The sequence below is a fragment of the Juglans microcarpa x Juglans regia genome, chromosome 4D (assembly GCF_004785595.1).
Source record: "Juglans microcarpa x Juglans regia isolate MS1-56 chromosome 4D, Jm3101_v1.0, whole genome shotgun sequence".
Taxonomy (NCBI): domain Eukaryota; kingdom Viridiplantae; phylum Streptophyta; class Magnoliopsida; order Fagales; family Juglandaceae; genus Juglans; species Juglans microcarpa x Juglans regia.
This window is the reverse complement of record NC_054600.1, coordinates 13,581,478-13,607,490: the sequence shown is the minus strand read 5'-3', so window position 1 is coordinate 13,607,490 and position 26,013 is coordinate 13,581,478. Positions and strand designations below refer to the sequence as shown.

General features: G+C 37.5%; 1 protein-coding gene across 1 annotated transcript; it reads left to right on the top strand.

The window, feature by feature from the left end:
• Positions 1-327: 327 nt before the first annotated feature.
• Positions 328-25,140, top strand: LOC121259065 (protein LUTEIN DEFICIENT 5, chloroplastic). Its single transcript, XM_041160552.1, has 16 exons — positions 328-741; positions 849-1,011; positions 1,364-1,580; positions 1,685-1,756; positions 1,828-1,938; positions 7,027-7,218; positions 7,385-7,546; positions 8,595-8,690; positions 8,763-8,864; positions 9,448-9,480; positions 9,583-9,663; positions 9,759-9,841; positions 10,294-10,425; positions 24,267-24,327; positions 24,497-24,562; positions 24,864-25,140. The coding sequence occupies exons 1-16, from the start codon at positions 627-629 to the stop codon at positions 25,053-25,055; spliced, it is 1,878 nt and encodes a 625-aa protein (XP_041016486.1). The 5' UTR covers positions 328-626; the 3' UTR covers positions 25,056-25,140.
• The last annotated feature ends 873 nt before the right edge of the window (positions 25,141-26,013 follow it).

The window sequence follows — 26,013 nt, the reverse complement described above, 5'->3', positions numbered from 1 at the left end:
TCGAATTACGTTTTGAATTATTCGAAAAGCACGTTGACTCAAACATTCCTTTTAGCTTATTTGTAATTAAAGTGCTTCAATATGTAACACTAAATTAACCTAATTTTTTTATTAAAAAGCTTTTAAGATTATTTAAATACTTTTTAAGACTACTAACACAACTCGAAACAGGCTTAACTCAAATTATTTTACTACTTCACAAACTCTTAAATATTTCTCACCTCATTTTATTCCCGAGGCCCAACTCTTTAATCGTAAGCTGGTTGAAAAGTTGTTGTACTCCCCAAATGAAAATTCCCTCCGAGCAGAAATGTTCGCCTAAGAACTGGACCTTCCGGATGGGTGAGATTTTGTTTTGGCGGTTTGTTGGGTATCTAACAATGTAGCGTGTAAGAGATTCCCCCCTATCGTTTAGCGGTGATAGAGGATGAAGATGCCCACGTTTACGTTTTTGTGCTCTTTATCATCAAAATCCTGTCCTGACCTCCTCTATCACTCTCCCGGTACTCACTCTTCTACTCTCGTTGCACTCTCATTGCAATTCGTTCATCTCTGCCACTGTTAGTCTGTTACTCACTAACAAAGCCACCTACCTCTGGATTTATCGTTTCGGGCAGTCCGTCTCCATGGCTGCCAATTTTCCTCTCTTTAGAGCCGCACCCTCCTCTACCAAACCTGTTCGTATCCGCAAGTTCAATCCCACTACCCGATTTCCCCCTTTGAACGCCAAAAGACATCCAGGTTGCTCTGCTCCCCTTCAACGATTTTTCCGTCCAAATTTCTTTTATATATATGATCCCAATAATAGATTTTTTTCGCTTGTGTGTGTGTATGTGTGTGTTTTGCAGTTTTACGTGGGTTATCTACCATCGCTTGCGCTTCTTCCAGTGGGAAGGAGCCTGACTCTGTGGACGATGGTGTCAAGAGCGTTGAACGGCTTCTTGAACAAAAACGGCACGCAGAGCTCTCTGCCCGGATTGCCTCGGGGGACTTCACTGTGGAGCAATCCGGGTATGCTTTTAAGAACCTTGAATTGTACCACAATACTTTTGATTTACGTACCGTAGTCACCCTTGTGATATGTATTTTACTCAATGCGGGGAAAATTCATCTGGATATGTTCAAATTCACATGAAACAGCGAATCCTTTAGTTTTTATTTCACTTGTGAGTTATGTGTATGATTGTTTTCTTCTGGTATGTAAAAAGAAAATATGTAACGATCATAATACCAATAGGTTAAGTAAAGAAGCGATTATCTTCTTCTTCTTCTTCTTCTTCTCTTGGGATTGGTATGTCTTGAAATGCGTGGATGTTATCCTTCTTGGGATTGGTATTCATGTATTTGTCTTTTGTTTTGCAAGGTTTCCATCAGTGGTGAAGGAAAGTTTGTTGAAGTTGGGGGTTCCAAGTGCGGTGCTGGAATTTTTATTTGGTTGGGTTGATAACCATGGAGATTGTCCAAAGATCCCGGAGGCAAAAGGATCAATTAGTGCCATTAGGAATGAGGCCTTTTTCATCCCCTTGTATGAACTTTACCTCAGATACGGTGGAATTTTTAGGTTGAACTTTGGACCAAAGGTTGGTTTGTTATTATCTGTATTTATATTTCGTCTGGAATTGACTTGATCATTTAGGGCATGGCCATTATGGATTTTTGATCGACCCCTTCATGTTGGTTGTAGTCATTTCTAATAGTTTCCGATCCTTCCATCTCAAAACATATATTGAAGGAGAACTCAAAGGCTTATTCAAAGGTAAACCTTATGCTTATTCTTAGCCCTCCCTCCTCTTCTTTCTCAGCAGCTTTTTAACACTTTGATGTCAGGGTATTTTGGCTGAAATTCTAGAATTTGTCATGGGAAAGGGCCTCATCCCTGCTGATGGGGAGATATGGCGTGTTCGGAGACGTGCTATAGTGCCATCTTTGCATCAGAAGGTGACTTAAGTGATTTGTTGATTTCATTTTTATGTTGTTTGGGTACCAAACTTTTCTTGTGATTAAAGTGTTTCCATCAAATAATTTTGTTAAGCTAATCATACAATTCATGTGAGGGAAATGATTTATACAGCCCTCAAGTATGCAAACCCTGTGCACTCGAAAATTTGGGATCCACGTGAAAAAGCTAACTTTTTCATGGTGGACTCCACTTTTTTCAAAGTGAGTGCATGTGACTTGCATACCCTAGAACTGTATCTAGTATTACTCTTCATGTAAAGTTAGTTTTGAATGGCCAAAGAATGAGGCATGATATTGCACACTTCGTTTGTAAATAGATTAGTGCACTCCATATGAATGAGTGGATGCATTTTACCTTTAAAAGGAAAAAGGGTCATCTATCTATTATAATGGGAAATTATGTGAAGTGTAACACCTTGTCCCTCATAAGGACAGGGATGCTACTAACGCTTTTAAGAATCCTTGTGCTAAGAAAATAACTTATTAATAAATAAAAGCATAAATCTAAAAAATCCATCGTGATCTAGGCCTCAATCTCTTCAAATTGACCCAAGTCCTGTCTTGCAACTTCATCCTCATATTGATCATTATCTAGGGTTTTTAAAAAATTAGAACAAAAATGAGTTGAATACTCAATAAGCAACATATCATATAGTAAACATATTTAAACATAGGATTTCTGGACAAACGTGCTTATAGACATGTAACATGTTCGAGACTCATCAAACTTATCTTTGACTTTCCTTATTGGCTAGTACCTATTGTTGACCCCCATGAGTTGGGGTTTAGCAATTCTTGTGATTTTGATTCTGCCTGAGGACTCGGGTTAGGGATCCCATACATGAGGATGAAATCACTAGTGTAATACCAATGTGCTTATCTTGGCATTGCAATATGCCATTTTATCTTATAGTACCTAGGGGTGAGCACCGACCCAGTTTGAGTCAAAATCCCCTAAATCTAAATCCAACTCCAACTCCGACTCCGACTTGTTGGAGCAGACTCGGATTTAGATTTTTTTTTTAGTTTTTTTTAGCTTCATATTTAACCCATTTTTAAACAATACTTTTTTGTGAACTTTTTATAATTGTTAGTATTGATTATTAATAAATACTAATGCACTACTATCTAGTTATATGTTATTATACTGTAGTATTACAATTTATATGTTATTAATTTATTATATTAGACTTATTTCTTTTTTTTTTTTATAAGTAAGAAGATATTTTATTGATATAGAAATAGGTATAGCCCAAGTACACAAGAAGTATACATGTGATTACACCTAGTTAGGAACTAGAAACGGTTACAAGGAAATCATGAAAGTTGAGACCATTAAAGTCTATAACAATAGCCCACATAAATAAAGTCTTCTAGAAAAAACTCTTAGGCTGCGTTTGGATGTTGAACTGAGTTGAGTTGAGTTGAGATAAAAGTTGAAAGTTGAATAAAATATTGTTAGAATATTATTCTTATTTTGGGATTTGAAAAAATTGAATTATTTATTATATTTTGTGTTGGAATTTGGGAAAGTTGTAATGATTAGATAAGATGAGTTGAGATGAGTTTGTGATCCAAACTGGCCTTTAAACTCTTCCAAGGAGCGCTCTTGATCCTCAAAATTTTGGTCAGTCCTTTCAATCCAAATGAACCAAAGTAGACAAATGGGAGCCATCTTCCACACGGCTGCAATATGTGGTATCCCCGTGATCCCTCTCCAACTAGCTAGTAGGTCAACCACATCCCCAGCATAACCCATGCTAATCCCACTTTGTTGAAATGGTAATTCCATGAGGTCCTTGCAAACTCACAATGTAGAAGTAAATGATCCACTGTTTCGCTGCTATTTAACTAGACTTATTTCTAACTTATTTTTATACTCTACTTATACTATAGTGTCTAATTACATGTTATCATACTATAGTATTACATATTATTTCTAGTGTCAATTATATGTTATTATACTATAGTATTATGTGTTATTAACTTATTATATTAGACTTATTTCTATACTAGTGTCTAACCTATAAAAGAAAAAATTTTTTTACTAGTGTGTAACTTATTTCTATGCTAGACTTATTTCTAGTGTCTAATTTAATGTTATTATACTTTAGTAAATTAATATTATGTGTTATTTACTTATTATACTAGACTTATTAGTTATTTCTACACCAGTGTCTAATTTATTTATATACTAGACTTATTCTATAGTGTCTAATTACATGTTATTATATTCTAGTAAATTAGTATTATGTGTTATTAACTCATTATACTAAACTTATTTCAATGCTAGTGTCTAACTTATTTCTATACTTGATTATGTATGGTAGTAATACTATGATGTTTGCATATACTAAATTGTTATTAATCTATTTATATTATAGTATAAGTATATTATTTTATAATAATTTGCTCATATTAGTATATTATTGAATTTAACTATATAAGTTCTAGTTATATAACTATACTAGTATATATGATCAATATCTAGATAAATACAAATATGTACAATATCGGAGTCGGAGGGCAAAGTCGGAGTCGGAGTCGAAGCATAAAGTTGGAGTTGGATCGGATCAGAGTTGGAGTTGGTCTGGCGACACCTTTGACTCTGACTCTAAATGAAAAATTAAAAAAAATCCGACTCTTGACTCTGCTTTGTAGGAGTCAAAGCGGAGTCCGATTTTTGGATTTTTGCTCAACTCTAATTGGTACCATCATACATATCATAACATAGACCATTACATATCTTAAGCGTCATACATTCAATCATGAACTTGCTTTCATTTCATTTCATATCTTGTCTTATCATGATGGATGTAAAATACATAATAATATAGATCGTCATAACATCATAAGTGAAGACATATCATGATGCATGTAAAACACATCTTAACATCACATTCAAGAATCACTTTCATCATAACTTGGGTTCGTAAACAGGGGCTTACAATGAAGGGCTATACAAAACATAATACTTCAAAAATATTGTTCACTATATATATAATATACACACGCACAAGCACACGCACAAGGGTATGATCATGGTATTTACCTTACAACTCCGAGCAACAATTTGTGCATCGATAATCACCTATATCATCACACATAATATCACATCAATTTCTCATTCCGTGCACCATCAACTTAAAGACTAGAACTTCACTTAATTGGACTACCCGAGGGCCGACATCCAAAAACATATTTTCCTTAAAATCACAGTGCTTGTAACACATAATTATATTCTTCCCTCTTATAAACATCAACCATAATTATCAATCCAACTTGACCTGCATAAGCATCTGTAACACATATTTGACTAAGTCATCTTCCCATGTCACAATTACACCCATAATATTAAACCTAAAGGGTTTACAGGAGAGAGTTACTGTATGGAGAGAGAGGGTGAGTTTACAGTTTTGTGGTGGGACTTGCTTTCAGTTGATCTGAGATGGTGTTGGCTGTAACACATGGGACTTGCTACTAGTGGCTGGTGTTGACTGAGCGTGAGGTAGAGCTCGGCTTCTGCTTGTCTTCACGGTGGCACAGCAGGGCTGAGTTGTCGGTTCACTGGTTCTTGATGTCGTGCACAGTGCTGCGAGCTTGAGGTAGAGATGGGCTTGGAAGCAACAGGAGAGAGAGAGAGAGAGACGACAGTGACCTGGTGCAGCTATGGTGTGAGGCTGAGAGGACAGTGAGAAAGCAACAGAGAGAGCTGGCTGTGATGGAAGAAAAACAGAGAGGCAGAGAGAGAACTTATGGCGAATTTGAGAGAGGTTGTAGCGTTCTTGAGCTTGCTGGTTTGAGAGAAAGCAGAGATAGTTTGCTGCAACTGGGCAAGGGTGACAGCATGCAGGAGAGGGAGAGCTTGCTGTGGTGCAGTGCAATGTGAAGCAAAACCCAAGAGAACGTGGATTGAGAGAGATATGATGAGGAGAATAGATGGAAGGGGTCTGAGACTCTGAGCATGAGTTGTTTCTATAGAAGTGAAGGAGTCCCGATGAGCAGTAGGAATTTGGGAGCGAGTGGTCTGCCTTGTCCTATTCAAACTATGAGGGAGAGTTTTGATTGAAGTCCAATTTGTCTAAGGAGCTTTTTGCCTAGGAGGTTGGTGTTTGGGTGGTGCTCAACTACCCAGATGAGTTGGATGTTCTTGCCCTTCTGGGCGTAAGAATCCGGTGTGGTGCATTTCTAAATGGGCTAGGCCGCAACTAAAGGGGCTTTGAAGTTTTCATAGGTCAGGCCCAATAAATCCAAAAGAAGGCCATCTTAAACGGCCAATGGGCTTTGTAGTAAATGTATGGGCTGGCCCATTTACCCAATAGAAGTGTCCTTGCACAAATTCTTGGACCTGTTATCCATTGAACATGGGCCAACTTATTTTCTAAATATCAAATGGGCTTGCAGGACATCTCATGGGCTCATGGGCATGCATATCCATCACCTAAATTAGGCTTCTATAAAATATGGGACAGTGGGTCCAATAATGTATTCAATCCAAATGTAGGCTAGCCTATTCACAAATTTATCCTATGGGTGAGTCTCTAATCCCGATAAATTATCAATAAACATTTTGACGGATCCAAACCTAGACACCCAATAATTAAACCTCAAGCAATGGACATAGGCTCAAAGGCCCAATTTCAGATCTAATCCATATTTCCTTTCTAAAAATAGAAACCCAAATTATGAGGTAATTCCTAATATTTTCTAAAGTAAAAACCTTAAAAGTTTGGGGTGTTACAGCAAGAGAAGAAGATATTAGTTTTCAGGAAAGGAACACGGTTTAAAGAAAATAGAAAAAAAGCAGCTTTATCACTGGATGGAAAAGGAAAAGAAAAGTAAAGAAAAATGTCATTTACACTGAGGCGTAGAAGTTAGAAGTAACGTGCCTTTGTAATGCCTCTATGTTTGAGGCTATTTCTAACAGTAATATTGCATACATAAGATAATATTTTAGTTCAGTGGAAGGTGAGCCCGATTCAGGCAATAAGAAATATTGAACCTTGTTATCATTCACCTGTTTTGCTGTTGACTTTTTTTTTTGGTTATTTTTACTTTTATCTGTAGTATGTGGCTGCCATGATTAACCTCTTCGGACAAGCTACAGATAGGCTTTGCAAGAAGCTAGATGTTGCTGCATCTGATGGGGAAGATGTTGAGATGGAGTCACTTTTCTCACGTTTGACATTGGACATCATTGGCAAGGCAGTGTTTAATTATGATTTTGATTCATTAACTAACGATACTGGGATAGTTGAGGTATTTTTTTGTCGTCCACTCTTTTGCCTTCGATGTTACCTTCAGTTTGTTGGAGTACATTTCTGCTTTAGTTTGCCTGCTTCATTTCATTTTTCATTAATGTTGCTTTTATGCATATGCTTCATGTGTGTGCATGTGTATTTATGTTGTATTTTTGCTAGCCCAGGCCGTTTACACTGTACTGAGAGAAGCAGAAGATCGGAGTGTTGCTCCAATTCCATTCTGGGAGATTCCAATATGGAAAGACATTTCACCCCGGCAAAAAAAGGTTTCTGCAGCACTCAAATTGATTAATGACATTCTTGATGATCTAATAGCAATATGTAAGGTAAGTCCTCAACTGTTGGAGCAGCATTCTGTGCTATACAAACTTGTTTCAGTATATAATGGTCCAATTCATATGGATGTGCACTGTTACATATTTGCTCATACAAAAGTAATGCTGTGGTGCCTACCTTTTAACCAGTGCCAATATTTACTTCCCAAGCTTTATATACTCAGCAAGGGGTTACAGCATTGTACTTGAGACTATTTGATTGATTTATTTATTTTATAAGTAAAGACTATTTTATTTAATATACATTTGAGATATATCAATTGGAGATGCCTCATCCTTGAATGTTATGCCCAAGGCAAATATTCTTGAAAACCATAGGGCGCCTAATACAGCTGCCTTGATGTATTTAAATATCAAGTTGTAAAGGCCAAAAAGGCACATATATATATATATATATGTCACCTTCTAAAAGAACTGAGTTGACAGATTCTGTCAATTCTAATGCTTAAAACTTAACCATACGAAGAGTTATTAGATCCGTGTATAAAATTATTTGAATCTTAGCCATCTTCTAACCGTATGACACCTTTATTAAGAAGTACATTTTACCTTCTCAGATATGTCTTCATTGCTGATAAAATCCTAATTGAATACAGTAACTTATTTATTTTGTGACACCTGTTACTATACAACTCAATTATAGAGTTTCATGATATCATCTTTCAGTGTTAGAAAACACATTGTATTGTGCAAGGGGAGAAAATATTTCCCAAATTATGATTTTGGACTTTCTTTGTGATACTGCAGTTGTACTTGCAGAAGTGCATTTTTTCTTGCTATTGAAGAAAATATGAATAGGTCAGGAAAAAAAACAAGTCACTAGAGTTAATGTGCAATTTGACTTTTTTTTTTGGCTTACACTAAAAATTGGATTTTTTTTTATCAATATTTTAAAATTCCATTCACGATTAAACTGAACAAAGTTCTATGCTGGCAAGTCTGCGATTCATCAAAATAATTGCGGCTTTTTACACGTACTGGGCTGCTAAGTTCACCGGTTCTTGTTTCGTACTATTATTTTATTTGTTTCCATCTGCAGAGGATGGTAGATGAAGAAGAGCTACAGTTTCATGAGGAATACGTGAATGAACAAGATCCTAGTATTCTCCACTTTCTTTTGGCATCGGGGGATGATGTATGATCCAAAAGATTTTTAAATCTTTTTATTTCAGCCGAAAAGATTGAAACTTTTCTAATTTTCTGTTAGGTTTCAAGCAAGCAACTACGTGATGACTTGATGACAATGCTTATAGCTGGGCATGAAACATCTGCTGCAGTATTAACGTGGACCTTTTATCTTCTCTCCAAGGTAAAGTATGTTAAGGTTTCGTTAAGTCTTGTAGTGCATGAACAATTTACATCAGCTTTGGTACATGAAATTTCTTGGAGTAGTAGAACATTACAATATTGAAAATAGCATATACTTTCTCAACAATTTTCATTAGATAGTTTCAATGGCTGAATGGAAAATAATAGTTGGTTAAACCAAAACTTAAGGAAAATGTCTAATAACCATTTAGTTGAGTCTGTCTGTCTTGTAATGTTCATTGTTTTGTGCAGATAGTCGCCATTACAATTAATGTATTAAGAACCTACAATGTAGCTTTCAAGCAACATGAATGTATATATGTTTTTCTTCCTGTTTGTAAGCATGGCCATGTATGCTCCACACAACTGCCCTAATTATGTTCTTACAATCAAATCAAATGGATTGACTAGTAATTTGAGTAACAGGTACAAATATGATAGCTATATATATTAGTTTGTGTTTGTGCATGGGTGGGTGTGTGGGTGGGTGTTCATGTGTGTATACTTATGCATATGAGGACAGTATATATGTCTTGCATAAATTGCTGCTTTGTAAAGGTGATCATTACTTTTTGATTGGGCAGGAGCCTAGAGTGATGTCCAAGCTGCAAGAGGAGGTATCTTAAAATGTTTTATTCATCTAGATTTGTATCATAAGCAAGAAGAGTGACATATACTTCAGTTTATGAGATATTATGTAATTGTACTGTATTGTTTAGGTTGATTCTGTTTTAGGAGATCGGTTTCCAAGAATTGAAGACATGAAGAAACTCAAGTATGCAACTCGAGTAATCAATGAAGTGAGAAGATGAATGCTTTCAACATTTTTGGATTTAAAATCTTTTACTTTCATGCATTGACATTTTGTTTTTCATTTTTCTTCCTTTCTTTGTAGTCCTTGAGGCTTTACCCACAACCGCCTGTATTAATTCGTCGGTCACTTGTGGATGATGTCCTTGGGAAGTACCCCATAAAAAGGTTATATCCTACTAATTCCACTGCCAATACTATTTCTACCAGTTATTATACATTTTCATCCAGTCGTCAAACAAGAAATCATTCGATTGAAGTTTTTATACTCCCTCATCTTTTGAAGTTTTTATTTTCTATTGGTAGTTGGTAGATATTGATGGCTGAGATTCTTCCTTCTGTTCCATTATTGGATGCCGCATAATTCTCGTTAGCATTTATGTGTTTTTGCGCGTGATAAATGTCATTTGCCCACTTCCTGATAGCTTAGGCTTTTATACTTTGATTACTAACATGGTATCAGGGCCTACTTAAATTGATTCCAGTCTTGCAAACAACATTCCATTTGTTTCATGCGTTGTCTTGTGCTGTTGAGTTTTTCTATTTGATGTTATTACCATTGTTCTCTATTCAATTATCTGTCTTGGAAATATTTATCTGTTTTCGTTAATTATTTGCAGGGGTGAGGATATCTTTATTTCTGTTTGGAACCTGCATCGCAGTCCAAAGCTTTGGGATGAGGCAGATACGTTTAAACCTGAAAGATGGCCTTTAGATGGACCCAATCCTAATGAAACAAACCAAAACTTCAGGTATATTTAAAACCTTTCTTTCTTTCTTTCCTTTTTTTTTTTTTTACAAATGTAATTTTGTTCATTTCCTGTCTAGTTGAAGCTGCTCACTTCGTTATGTTGTAATCCTCCCGTTTGTATCGCAATGTATTGCCATTCACCGCGTTATCTGTTATTCGCCATTAGTAATGATCTGTCACCAATCATTTGTTATCCGTCATTATACAATTCGTGCAAGCATCCAATCATTCAATCACTTCCCTTTGCTTTCGTTTTCTTTTTCTTTTTCTTTTTCTTTCTTTCATTTAGTCAAATCATTACTACATGTACATATTATGGCAAAGTGGAAGCATACATACAATTCCTTTTACATGTTTGATATTACGGGAATACATAAAAAGAGCTATCAATAATAGGCTTTATATTATTATAATCATTAAACACAAGATTTGAGAAAAAAGTAAAACATTTATGCTGAAGAAATAAAGACATGTTCATTATTACTTAGATAATTTAGAAAATAAGTATTTCAAAGGGCGCGATTGTATTTGCTTATGGAATTTAGAAAAATAGGTCTTTCAAAGGGTGTAAACGTAGTTATCTACCTTGTAGCTTCGAACAGCAATTAACGGTCAGTAATCACCTATTCCAATGCACACTTATTACCACGTCAATTTCTAACCAGGTGCGTACTATGAACTATGGACTGAAATTTCATTTAATAGGCCACACAAAATATTATTGGCTAACTTGAACAATTTGGAGAGAGGGAGAGGGAGCGAGAATGGTAGTGAGAGAGATATATGGTACAAAGACTTGATGGCATGATGGTTTATCGACTTGGATACCGTCCAAATATGGAGAGTGGTTGGGCAACGGGTTCTGGGCAACACCAGTGCCTGGGTGAGGATGGGCTTCAGCTAGGCGTTATGTGGCAAAGGGGAGAGAACTGTGAGTTTGAGCTGGCTTCAACTGGTCAGTGCCGATGGATGAGAATGGCGAGTTACAAAGCGAAAGATTGGTCTTTCTAGGTGCAAAGATGGTCATGAGACAGCGCAAGAGAGAGCGGGAGTGTGAGATGGAGATTGATATTAGTGGATTATATTTATTTGAATTAATTCCTATGTTTTATCTATGTATTTCGGGTATAGACAGATTTGTACAGCTGTATAGGATTTATATGATTTGTAATTTGAATATTTAGATTGAGTAGATAAGTATGGGAAACATATCTTATCCAAGATTTGAATCCCTTTAGGATAGGAAGTCAGATTTCTAATTTCTAATTTGTGTAATCTATTTTTGGCTACTTAATGAATGAGAAGGAACAAGAGGAGGTATTCAGCCAAAGAAAATTGTTATGGTATCAGAGAAAGGTCAAGAATTCTAGGTTTTTCTGATTCTAAGATTTCGGCTAGGGTTTTTTTTTTTCTGGTTTCCAGATTCTCGGCTAGGGTTTTTCTGTTTCCAGAATTGCGGCTATTTTTTTTCTCTAGTCTCAAGGGTTGCGGCTAGGGTTTCTTGTCTATCATGTCTTATGAAATTAGAGATTATCTTCTTGTTCGATTCAATGGAAAGAATTATGCTGCGTGGTCTTTTCAATTTCAACTATTGGTGAAATGAAAGGAACTTTGGGGTCATATTGATGGGAGTAGGGTGGCACCGGAGGACAAAGATCAGCGGGCTTCTTGGGAAAGCAAGGATGCCCGAGTCATGTCTTGGATTCTTGGATCTGTTGATCCCCATATTATCTTGAATTTACGCTCATTCAAGAATGCTCGTGATATGTGGAATCATCTCAAGCAGTTGTATACTCAGAATAATGCAGCTAGGAGATTTCAACTCGAACTAGAGATGTCGAATTTCTCTCAAGGAGCTCTCTCTGTGTGGAGGAGTTTTATTCTGGTTTTTGTAACTTGTGGGCTGAGCATACAGATATTGTATACACTTCAATTCCAGCAACAAGTTTGGCTGATATTCAAGCTGTTCATGAAGCAAGTATGCGGGCACAATTTCTTATGAAACTAAGGCCTGAATTTGAATTTATTCGTGCTAATCTAATGAATTGAGATCCTGTGCCTCCACTTGATATGTGTTTGGGAGAGAGATTTCGAGAGGAGCAAAGATTGATGACCCAAACAACCATGGAACAAGCTGCTCCAGCTCCTGTGGCGTCTGCAGCTCAAGGAAAAACCAAAGGGAGGGATTTGAGCACTACTCAATGCCATAGTTGCAAAGGTTATGGGCATCTCGCTGCAAATTGTTCTAAGAAAACTTGCAACGATTGCAAGAAGCAAGGACATATTATCAAGGATTGCCCGATACATCCTCCACGTCGCCAAGGAACTGCCTATTCAGCTGCTGCTGAGGCTACTAGTGCTGCCAGCTCTACCTTGGCCACTTCCTCTCATGTTCCAGCTTCCACTTCTCAAAATCCCACCTCTATTACACCAGAAATGGTCCAACAAATTATCATCTCAGCTCTTTCAGCTTTTGGTATTTCAGGTAAAACCAAATCTGCCTCTAAACCTTGGTATTTTGATTCCGGTGCCACCAATCATATGACAAGTACCTCTCACTCTCTTGTTAATGTCTCACAGTATGCTAGTCCACTTAAATTTCACACGGCAGATGGTAGTTCCCTACCTATCATTGTTGTAGGTGACATTTCTCCTTCCTTAAATAATGTTTTGGTGTCTCCTTCATTAAATACCAATCTGATTTCTATTGGACAATTAGTTGACAGCAATTGTAGAGTGTCATTCACTTCTTCTGGTTGTCTTGTACAAGATCAGGTGACCAGGAAGATGATCGCGAGGGGTCCTAAAGAGGGTCGGCTGTTTCCTTTATGTTTAGATTCAAAATCTATTGAGTCAAAGTCTTTATCTTCGTTTTCTTGTAATGTTGGTACTTTGAGTGTGAAGGATTGGCATAGGCTGTTGGGCCATCCCAATTCTCACATACTTCATAAGTTGTCATCTTCCGGTTTAATTGGCAATAAAGATTTATATTCTCTTGATCGATTAAATTTTGATTGTGATACATGCAAGTTAGCTAAACGTAAAGTTTTGTCTTTTCCTTCAAAAGGATCTCATGCCACTTGTGCCTTTGATGTTATTCATAGTGATGTGTGGAGTATTGCCCTGGTAGAATCTCATGATCGTTATAAATATTTTGTGACGTTTATTGATGATTATACTCGTTTTACGTGGATTTACTTTCTTCGCACTAAGAATGAAGTATTTCCAGTATTCAAGCGTTTCTTGGCTTATCTCACTAATCAATTCTCTGCCTCTCTTAAGGTTCTTCGCTCCGATTCAAGAGGAGAATATATATCTACTGAGTTTCAAATGTTCCTTCAAGATCAAGGAATTATTTATCAATGTTCTTGTCCATATACTCCACAACAAAATGGAGTAGCTGAAAAAAAGAATCGTCATCTTCTTGATATGGTCCGGGCTTTCCTAATTGATTCGGGTGTGCCCTCTCGTTTTTGGTGTGAAACTTTTTCTACTACTGTGTATTTAATTAATAGATTACCTACTCCACTCCAGTATTAGACAATGTTTCTCCTTATTCTTTGCTACTTGGGCACTCCCCATACTATTCTCAATTGCACTCATTTGGTTGAGTTTGTTTTGTGTATCTTCCATCTCACGAAAGACAAACTTTCTGCTCAATCAGTCAAATGTGCCTTTTTAGGGTATAATTCTTTTCAGAAGGATTTTGTTTGTTATGATCCTCAGGCTAAACGCATTTGAGTTTCTTGCAATGTGGTGTTCTTTGACAAACAACAATTTTTTTGTACTCATCTAGACCCTATTCCTCCTAGTTTCTGTGTTTTGCCAAAATTTTCAAATGAGGATACAACTTCTACACCAGCTTCCGCTCGGTTTAAACCTGGTTGTGTTTACACCAGGCGTAAATCATCTCATCCAGCAAATCTGACCGCTCTTTCTGCCCCTCCTGAGCATCCGCTCGTGGCTCCTGATTAATCCCTTGACACATCTTATGATCCACCATCTCGTCGGCATACTTCTAGAGTCTCCAAACCCCCCTATGGTTTTTCATCTCATTCTTCTATGTCTGCTACACTTTCTTCTATTGCTATTCCCTCCTCTTATAAGCAGGCTATGGAACATGAGTGTTGGAGGAATGCCATGCAAGTAGAAATGGATGCACTAGCGGTCAATGACACTTGGGATATTGTGTCTTGTCCTTCTTCTGTGACACCTATTGGTAGTAAGTGGGTGTATTCTGTGAAGCTTAGATCAAATGGGTCCCTTGAGAGATATAAAGCTCGTTTGGTAGTTTTGGGAAATAGACAAGAATGTGAGATTGATTATGATGAGACGTTTGCTCCTGTTGTTAAGATGACGATTGTTTGTCTCCTTCTTGCCATTGCCGCTTCTCAGTCTTGGTGATTGCATCAGATGGATGTGAAGAATGCTTTCATTCGTGGTGATTTAAAAGAAGACATTTACATGAAACTTCCTTCTGGTATGTCCCTTTCCTCAGCTAATGATGTTTGTAAGCTGAAAAGGTCATTGTATAGTCTAAAACAAACTCGAAGAGCTTGGTTTGAGAAGTTCCGCAATACTTTACTTGAGTTTCAATTCACTCAAAGTGCTTATGATGTTTCTTTGTTCCTTCATAAGAGTGATTCTGGTTTTGTTTTTCTGTTGGTCTATGTGGACAATATCGTTATTACTAGATCCGATATTGAATTTATTTAGAGGGTTCAGATGCATCTTCATAAGGTCTTTCATATGAAAGATTTGGACTGTTGACTTATTTCTTGGGGCTGGAAGTTCATAATCAGCCACATGGGTTATTTATTAATCAATATAAATACACCCAGGACCTTGTTTAGTAGGCTAGGTTGGGGGAGACTACTTCAGTTGATACTCCTATGGAAGTCAACGTGAAGTATCGGAAGGATGAGGGTGATTTAATTTCTGATACTACATTATATAGGAAGCTTGTTGGGAGTCTAATCTACCTCACTATCACACATCCGGATATCTCATATGCTGTCCATATTGTCAGTAAATTTATGGACACTCCTAGCACTTGCATTTAGTGGCTGTTCGTCGTATTATCAAATATTTGATTGGGACTCCTAACCGTGGGTTATTTTTTCCTGCTGGCACTTCTCTACAAGTTATGGCTTATAGTGATGCCGATTGGGTTGGTTGCCTAGATTCTAGGCATTCTACAGCTGGGTGGTGCATCTTTCTTGGAGATTCACTCATCTCCTGGAAATGCAAGAAGCAAAAGTGTGTTTCTAAATCCTCTACTGAAGTTGAATATAGAGCTATGTTAGCAGCTTGCTCTGAGGTGATGTAGTTGTGGGGCATTCTTCAAGAGATTAGTTTTTGGCAAGACAAGCCAACTCCTCTTCATGGTGACAACACTAGTGCCATTCAAATTGTTGCAAATCCAGTATTTCACGAGCGTACCAAACATATTGAAGTGGATTGTCACTATATTCGTCAAGCCTATGAGGCTATGTCTATCATTCTTCCTCATATCTCTATGGATCTTCAAGTAGCTGATATATTCACAAAAGCGATGACTATACAGCAGCATCAATTCCTAGTTAGCAAATTGATGCTAGTAGTAGATACACCAGCATCAATTTGAAGGGGGAGAGAGGGGGGGGGGGTAGTGGATTATATTTATTTGAATTAATTCCTATGTTTTATCTATATATTTCGGGTATAGACAGATTTGTACAGCTGTATAGGATTTATATGATGTGTAATTTGAATATTTAGATTGAGTAGATAAGTATGGGAAACATATCTTATCCAAGATTTGAATCCCTTTAGGATGGGAAGTCAGATTTCGAATTTTTGATTTTTGTAATCTATTTTGGCTATTTAATGAATGAGAAGGAACAAGAGGAGGTATTCAGCCAAAGAAAATTGTTAATTAAGATAGCAAAAAGAGAGATATAACGTGAGAGACAGAGAGGACTCACCTGTTTCATTGTTCACAGTGATGGTTTGAGTTAAAGCTTGGGCTGGTCGGGTCTTGAACATCAGAAACAGAGCTGTTAGCTACTGAGTGGGAGAGAGAAACAAGAAAAGAGAGAGCTTGAGAAAGAGAGAGAAAGGGAGAAGAAGAGAAAAGGCAGAGAGCTCAATGCTCACCGCTACCAGTGTTTGTTCGAAACACCAGCAAGGATGTCCTAGCGTGACAGTTGGTTGACGTGGAGCTAGCTGATTCCCGTTGGTGCAGACACGAGCATGAGAGGCAGAGCTCGAGAGGTACAACGTGATTTTAGAGAGTGACAACGAGAGCAACAGAGTAAAACAGAGTTGCCGTTTTGAGAAGAGAAGGAATTAGAGGTGGATGCTTTTGTTTGAGAGAAGGATGTGTGCATGAAATATATAAAGGGCATGTTTCGGTCTTCAGTTTTATTCGGAGCCATGGGCAAGGGAAATTTAGGAAGAGGGGGACTGTAAAGGTTGAATCAGAGTGGAGAGTGCAGCCGGAAGGGAGAAGTTTGAGGGGAAGAAAACTGTAGAGGCCTTACAGAGATGGGAGTGTGGCGGGTGGAGTTGATTTCTAAATGGGCCTGGCCTAGGGGTGTAAATTTAAACCGGGAAACCGGAAAACTGGACCGGACCAGACCGGTTGGTCCGGTTTTGAACCGGTCCGATCCGGAACCGGTTCCTATATTATGAAAACTGGTCGGAACCGGTCCGGTTTCGGTTCCGTAGTTTCTGGAATCGGACCGGTTGGAAAAAATATATATATATAAAAATTAATTTTATATATTATACAAAATATTTATATATATATAAGTTTTATATATAATATATAATTATATATTAAATTTTTATATATAATATATAATATATAATTATATATCATATATGAAATAATTTCATATTATAATTTATACATTATAACACAATTTTAATCTTAAATATGAATATTTGTAATTTGTTTGATCATATGTTATTAATATAATTATATATAAAATAATATTATTATAATTTATAAAATAAAAGTTTAATCTTAAAGATGAAAATTTAATTGATCATATGCTTTAAACATAATATATATATATTAAATTATTAATAATATTTTATTATAAGAAGTAACATTTTATTATATATTTTTTACATTTTAAAAAAAGGGGAAAACCGGACCGGACCGGACCGGAAACCGGTTAAACTGGATGGACCGGTTTAGGAGGGTAACCGGGGCGTAATTGGTTTTGAAAAATGAAAAATCAGTACATACCGGTTTAGTCCTAGATTTTGTCCAAAACCGGACCGGTTACACCACTAGCCTGGCCTGTCTTATCAACTGAAGCCTATCTTGTCAAATAAAATATCCAAGAGGCTTGGCATAAAACATGGGCCAGTGGCCTGAAATAAATTCTCAGGCTGTCTTAATTAATTTTAGGGCCCGGGTGTTACAAACTCTCCCTTAAAAAAAAATTTCTCAGAATTTGCTAGTATTCCATCACCCTTATTTGCGTACTTCTCCTTCATATTCTCTTCATGTTCCCCCTGCAGCTTTATTCCTGTGTGGTGGTTCCATGTACTCCAATTGTGGAAAATCTAAGACATGCTTTCATCATATGTGTATTGTGGTCTTATATTTTGTGTCTCTACTAATTTGTTAATGCCTCATTCATGTTCTTTGTCTACCGTAGTCTAACTTGGAGTCTCCAAATGTTCTTCATTTCTAATGATTCCTAAGTTTTCATTAAATTCTGACAATTTAAGTCGAGGTAGAAAATCTTACCTACGGTTTCCTCATTGGGCATCTCTACGCCATTTGAAATGAGTGCAAAAACAAGAGCTGGAGCCATCATCTTCTTTCCACCCTGAGATGCACGTAAATGTGGGCAATTTTGAACTTTACCAAACTTTAAGCCACGAGGCATGCTGTTCAGTAATAATAGTCTGCTGGGGCTTCTTGTCCTGAAGTGGCCTCAGTCCATTCATCTGTTAGGGTTTCTTGATTTAGTTTTGCTTGATGGACTAGTGCTGACATACTTTTGGTCAAACATCTCAGCTTTCTTCTGCAAGAAATCCTCCAAAATTACTGCCCTATCTACCAACTCAGCAAATCTTCAAGACGATCAATTCATCCTGAATCCTCATATTTTGTAACGCACCGTCCCCCTAGGTTTAAGAATAACATCATTTTTAGAAATTTAGGGGCCCAGAATGCTACTAACCTTTAGAACCATTTACGTAGAAGCCTGGTATAAAAGATTCCCTAATTTAAAATAAAACATATTTCATTAAAATTTAAAAGAGAATCAGCAGAAGCACTTACTGAAAATCATTCAAGTCTCATGTGTTTAACAAAATAAATTTAATGACTGAAAACATAAAAATAAATATCTCATAAACTGCCTAGGCCTTTGTTTCATCTCCTTGAGTCAAGTCCCATCCTGCAGCATCTTTCTCACATTGACCATAACGTGGGGTGGTTAAAACTTTTAAAACATAAAGAAATGAGTCAAATACTCAATAAGCAATAGATCACGCGGTGAAAATAATATAAATAGAGGGTTTCCTTGAAAAATGTGCATACTTAATACTTATACTATCATAAACATGTAACATTTACTCTCATTAAACTTGTCCTTCCATTTCTTTAATGGCCAGCACACCTTAACCCCATGTGCAAGGTTGTGCACCGGTTCCACTACATCTAGCCATAAGGGGAACTGCTTAACTTATCATAACATACTATGGTGGACCACGCTTAGGTCCATGGCTTGCACATCTGCCAATAACGGCATTGGTACCCTGCATCTCTTATGGCCATTCTTAAAGCTTCTTTGATAACTTGTCTTATATCTTTCTTATCACGATGCATGTAGAACGCATAATGACATAGCTCATCGTAATCATAAATGAAAAATATCATGATGCATGTAAAACACATAATAATGTGACATTGAAATGCACTTTCATCGTGTCATAACTTGATACGTAAAGAGGGGCTTTCAATAAAGGGCCATACATACATAATACTTTAAAAACATCGTTTACCATACACATAAGGGAATGATCATGCTATTCACATAATTTAGAAAATGTGTGACAATGAAGGGCGTGATCATCTTACTTACATAATTTGGAAAATATGCATGACAATGAAGGGCGTGATCATATTACTTTGCAACTCTGGACATCAATTAGCGCATCGACAATCACCTATTCAATAAATATGTAATCATGCCAATTTATAATCTTGTATGTCATCACTTTAAAGACCAAAGCTTCTCTTGTCGGACTACCCGAGTGCCAATTGAGGTTCTAAACATTCGATTAGCCCTTAACTTTTGGTATATCACTTTAATCATTTTAGTCCATCATTCTTCATCATAATTTATGCCTACTTACTCTAAGATCTTCAAACCTAATCTTGTCTAGCAAACCTATGACTATTCATGTTATTAACACTTAGTCATGTGAGTTCATATAATCTGAACCCGAATGCATCCATCCATTTTCTGGACTATACTACATGCCACCCGAATTGCTCATTATCTCTCTTTGTTAAATCTGTCCCTATTTTTAAACCATCAAAATCGTGGGTCTAAGTTCTCAAATATGCTTGTCCAATCCCATGTATAAAGATGCATTCTAATGCCATAAGACCTAATTCTAGGATGTGTATTTTCTAGCCCTTTATGAAATCTGAATTTCACTAATTTCATTTTTTTTTTTATGTCGGGAAACCTCTCCAAGGCAGGGCTCTTCGGATCCACCCCTGTAGAGTAAACTCCGGTCCTGTGCACCGCACCCTCGAAAGTTTCCCTACATGGAACTGGTTAAATCGCTGGCTTTTCACCAGGAAGTGTGGCCCCAAAAGATTGTTTGCACGCATGAGGTTTTGAACCTTGGACCTTGAAGGGAGTGATACCTCCAAGACCAAGGCCTTCACCACTTGGGCCAACCCCTTGGGGTTAAATTTCACTAATTTCATACCTATCATAAAAGAGAAAAGGGGAGAGAGAGAGAGAGAGAGAGAGAGAGAGAGAGAGAGAGAGAGAGAGAGACTTGCCTAAAGTAAGAGCTTGATCCAAAGATTGGGTTGGAGTACACGGCTTGGCTACGTTGTTTGGATCTTGATCTTCTTGCTTAGGGTGTGAATGTTGTAGCAAGGGTTATGGGGCTTAGGGTTTTTGGTTTTAGCACAAAATTTAAGAGAATTTTGTGGCCTTCGCCTTCGAGGGGGATGGGGCATGCTTAGGGCTCATGTAATGGTAGGTAGGCTCTCATAGGGGGTCTATAAATAGAGTTTGGAGGGTGTAGAGTCCAAGGGGTGCAGTAGTCCTAGTGTTGTGGGTTATGGAGTGTTTGAATGTGATTTGGAGTCATAGTTGACGTAGGAGTTGTGGTTGCCTTAGTAGTTGTGTTTGCATTAGGAGTTGTGGTTGGAGTAGAACTAGACTTGAGCTTGCAACTAGAAGTGTAGTGCAAGAAGGTTTCAGGTATAACATATGTGGGCTCACTTTCATGGGCTATCTATGGGCTTGGCAAGGATAATACTTGGCTTGCTTATCCTTATATGGTCATAGTGGGTTTGGGCCTAGTGGCTTGGTGGGTTTCTAAATCTTCATAAAATTAATCCTCCATAATCCTAGGTGCCATATAATTGACCTCAAGGAATGAACGCAGGTTCGAGGGCCTAATTTTAGATCTAACCCTAATTCATTCTCTAAAAATAGAAACCCTAATTATATTGTAAATTCTAACTTTCCAAAATTAGAAACCTCAAAAGTTCCAGGTGTTACTTATTCAGTCCCCTCTCAAACTTCTCAGCCTCTAGTGACTCATCCAGAATCAAGTATGGGGTAAATCGAGACAATTTTGTGAACTTGGAGGCATACTACCATTTTGTCATTGCTCCTTGCTTCAAATCAGTAAACTCCTCCCCTGTTCTGGCCTTCTGACAGATTTAGGGAAGAAATGGTTCCTGAATACTTGCTTGAACCTCGTCCAAGTGATCGGTGTTCCTTCAGTGAGCTCCTGCTCCATCAGTTCCCTGGTGGAGGTCCACCACTCAGCGGCCACATCTGTAAGGTTATGTGTGGCAAACTTCAACTTCTGTTCCTCAATACAGTAAACAACCCAAAACTTTTTTCCGACTCCTTGTCTAGTTCTCCGATTCCATCACATCAGCCTTGCCATCAAAGTTTGGGGATGCTGTTAGCTAATCTCCACCTTCTATTACCTTGCCTTTTGTAAAAAGTTAAACAAGATTCTTATTTTAACTAGTTCTACTTCTGATATTCTTAATATATGCTAATATTGCTATATTTCAACTTATTATTTTCAGTTGTGTTATTTCAACCCAGAACAGTTAGATTAAGATAGAGAACATAGGGGGGTATATGATAGACGAAATAAAGATCTAGCCTCCAAAATTTGAAACATCATTAAGCTGTAAATAAGCTTTGAATGTGAAAAATGCATCAAATCATAGAGACAATGCAAGGATAGAATTTTCAAATTCAATAGCAAAACCTTGTTCACGTAAAAACTTCATCCATTCCTGAAGCTGTATGCCGCGTTTATCAGGTACTGCATCCTGTTAATGATATGCAGCAGTTTTTATTGATAATTTTAAGGATAAAGCCAATAAGGAGTGCACAGTGGTAGAGTCCAATCCTCTACAGAAGTGGAGAAATTAGATATGGGTTGAGTAGATTTTGAAGATGCTGTTCAGGGGTCTTTAGAAGTACCAAAAATTGAAGAGTGGACTATGGTCAGAACAAGGGGAGAGGTGTTTTTGGCATCTGACCTTCCTGTATCTCCAATTTTTCTGGGTAAGAATTGGGGGGGGGGGGGGGGGGGGGGGGGGGGGGGGTGGGGGGGGGGGGGGGGATAACTCTTCTAGGTTGATCGGAAACGCCCTCAGGCAGTTTGGAAGGGCCTTATATCCTTGTCGGGGATCACACCTGAGAGGAGCCCTCAGCTGTGAACCTTTAGATATTCAATTACCATCCTTGAGTTGGAGAATTCTGATGGCTCAGTGATCATAACATCAGATTGGGTCTTGCAACAGGTGGAGTTTTCATCGCTTTGTGGGGGTTTCATGCTATGGATTTGAAGAGGAGCTTAAGGCTTTTGTGTTCACAGCAATTGAGGCTGGTCGTTATTTGAAGTCTGTGGCCCTTACCTGTTGAGGCACAATCTGATCAAGGTTTGCCAAAATTTTTCACATAGGATGATACAGATAGAAAGATGTGAACTTTTTGCTTGTCCGTTATATGTTGGATTTATACTGACACTTCCATGGACTGCAGCAATGAAATATGAACATGGTGGCATATGTGACTGATGCACGACATACAGCCCATTATCTTTCGGGATTTTCAGGCTCACAAATTTTAAGGATGCAAGGAAACATGCCTTGTGCGCTGAAGCAAAGATATGAGCTTGGACTGAGAAGGCCCTTAACAACAAGAACTGCTAATCTATAGTTCGTCAAGACCCTACTGTTGTTTGTTATTCAAAATCTGCTTAATCGTGTCCCTGTAATGGTAAAGTTGTTGGAAATTCCAACCACAATGAGATGACTTAATAATTATTGACCGAGCAGAGAATGGTGACAAAAGTTCTAGCGTTGGGCCTCTAAGCTGTAGTGGCAGCGATTATGGCTTCTGTTATTATTGTGAGAGTGGCCATCCATATTTTTATTTAATTTCCACAAGGAAGAGTTCACTTGGCTGAAGGTGAGAAGGTAGAAGATGAGGTGAAGTAATCAATCGTTTGATAATTATGGTGATGAAAAGTTGGAAACTGATGTGCTACCAGCTTGTGGAGAGAGTTTGGATGTTAGAAGAACTTTAAAGCAGCAACTTTGAGTGATACTGAAAATTGGTTGCAACGATTCAAAGAATGCATGAGTGACATTTGGGCCCATACTACAGAAGGACTAATCAAGGTTACATTTGGAGCCCCTTAGAATTAGTAATAAAGGGTTTGAACTTCTCCCTTCCAAGCAACGTGGTATCCCCATTCACCACCTTCCTATTCATTCACAACCACATCATCTGGGTATTACATAGTATTATAGAAATATTTGTCTAGGAAGTAAACATGTGCTGGAAAGGTCTGCATTTGATATTAAATTGGGTGAGCCGTAAAATTACTGTCTCCAATTTAAACCAACATAAAACTGAAACAAGGGAAATAGTAAAACACTTTAACATAACACGTACCAACTCTCTCATGCGAACAGTAGAAAATCTGAATCGGTAAAATCATCGAAGTACCTGTGAATGTGGAAATTCAGATTACTGCTAATTTAAGACGGCTTTAACCCGGTGTAGTTTGATGCTGTCAAGTGAAAATGCTTTGTTGCCCCTCATGAATTTTTTCTAAATCATGTTGATATGGTTGTGGCCAATGCACTATGATGCACAGAGTTATAAGGTCATTTATCATATCTCTTCCTTTTAGACTAAGGCGGTGTTTTACAGCATTTTCAGTTATAATTGCATTTGCAAGTAAAAAAAAAAATGTTTTACAGGATGACCTTGGTGTTGATTCTTGTTTTGGATTGATCTCCACTCCAAGTATGGTTTTGGACCTTTTCTGTGTTGCTATTTCCATGCTTCCACGCCAACATTTGGTTGGGCCACTGTTATTTAAAGTCATGCTTGCAATCAAATTTGGTTAGAGAAAATATTAGTGTCCAGGATACCTTTATTTGTTGACAGGCTTGCTAGTCTCCTTTTGACCTCATTTGGGATGGGGAATGGTGGATGTTTTCTTTAAAAAAAAAAAAATGCAAACTCTTTCTCCCATTGAAAAAGTCACTTGCCATATTATTTATAAAAGGATGATAATGTCTTTTTCCAGCTACTTGCCCTTTGGTGGTGGACCGCGGAAATGCGTGGGTGACTTGTTTGCTTCGTATGAGGTACGTTTATTAAAACTGCCTTAACATCAATGCTTGTAGGATGATCACCTCTTACGATAAAAAAAAATGATGTCAATGTATAGGGATATCTTAATATCTCAGTAATTATTATAGAAATCAGTTATAGACTTTACTGTTCTGTGCAAACTTCTACCTTATATTTTTGCAGATTGTTGTAGCACTTGCAATGCTTGTCCGCCGATTTAACTTTCAAATGGCACTAGGAGCTCCTCCTGTAAGTCAACTGCTGGTTATTTTGCATGTTTTCTTAACCATGATTTCTAAACTTCTTGTCTTGACATATCCTCAGAGTTGAATGGACTATAAGATCTGATACTCAGCTTAGACATATGTTAGAACTAATATTCCAGTAGCCAAAACGTTATCCATATTCCATGGTAAAGCTATTAAAGCTCAATAGCATAGACAGAAATTTTCATCCATAACTGGGTCAACTTTTACCACCACGCCAAGATGGGGCTGATTGATCTTTCATTTGAGTTTTAGTCAAGTTGCTGAAGTTAGTGGATGTGCAGGTTGAGATGACAACAGGAGCAACAATCCACACAACAGCTGGTTTGAAGATGACAGTCACGAGGAGAGTAAAACCTCCCAAAATACCGGCATTGGAGATGCCCACATTGCAAATGGATGCACCAATCAGCCTATCCAAAGGGGACAACACTTCGTTGGATCAGAAAAGTGAGGTTTCTTCGGCTCATTCCTGATTGCTGTAGCCGTCCTACTTGCTGCTTGTATGGGATAGATCCATCTATCTTGAAAAAGAAGAACCGGGAGAAAAAAATAAATAAATAAATAAAAAGTGGCATTCATCTGTTTTTCTATATTTTATAATAGGCCTACCATTGTATGTAGGTCTATAAAGGCATCCCATGTGTTATGAACTCAACTAAGATTGGGCTGGGCTTGATGGGCCTCTGACTTGGTTGTTATCCTTACTTTAATTGATTTGTTTTAAGTTGTTTAGTGACTCATGGGCTTAGTTGTTGTTATTTAGAATTGGTCCATGGCCTTAGTTGGCTATTAGGAAGTAGGTCATCATCTTCCATCCAGTATATGTAGAGGAAATGGGAGTCCTTGTTTGGCATCTTGAATCTGGAAATTATCTTTGAAACAGTTTATTATTTCTTTTGGGAGGAATTGGGGACCTCGAATACTCCAAGGCATAGCCATTTTATCATTCTTTCTTATTGTGACTCTCTTACTCATTTTATCAAACATTTCTTTATTACAACACAATGGAGAATATCCGGGTTCATTACAATTGGTATCTACGTTATGGGTGTAGTACGACTAAATAAACAACAATTGTTGTTAGAAAAGATTTTGGACAAATTAGAACATATGAGTGAAATACTCGATAGAATGCAACAAAATTCCATGAAGATGTAGAAATCTTTCGTGCAGTGGCACGACCAGGAGGATGAAGAAGAAGAGATAGTAGAGTCTATGGAGGACGATGCAAAAGTTGCAGCAAAGAGGAAAATATTCCAATACAAGTGGAAGAAATCGTCCACACCACCATTCCAAAGAATCTTCGTGAAATTGTACTAGATCGCAACAACATTCCCAATGGGAATACAGTGGTCACCGTTGAAAATGCTATGGAAATGGATTAGCTTATTGTGGTAACCACGGGAGTTTACTCTAACGAAAATTTCCTCC

What these genes read in the sequence shown, in the direction of transcription:
- LOC121259065 (XM_041160552.1), top strand. Translation starts at nt 627, where the DNA reads ATGGCTGCCAATTTTCCTCTCTTTAGAGCCGCACCCTCCTCTACCAAA. An exon ending in ACTCAAAGGCTTATTCAAAG is followed by an intron (nt 1,757 to 1,827) that starts GTAAACCTTATG and finishes CTTTGATGTCAG; the next exon opens with GGTATTTTGGCTGAAATTCT. An exon ending in ACTTGTTTGCTTCGTATGAG is followed by an intron (nt 24,328 to 24,496) that starts GTACGTTTATTA and finishes ATATTTTTGCAG; the next exon opens with ATTGTTGTAGCACTTGCAAT.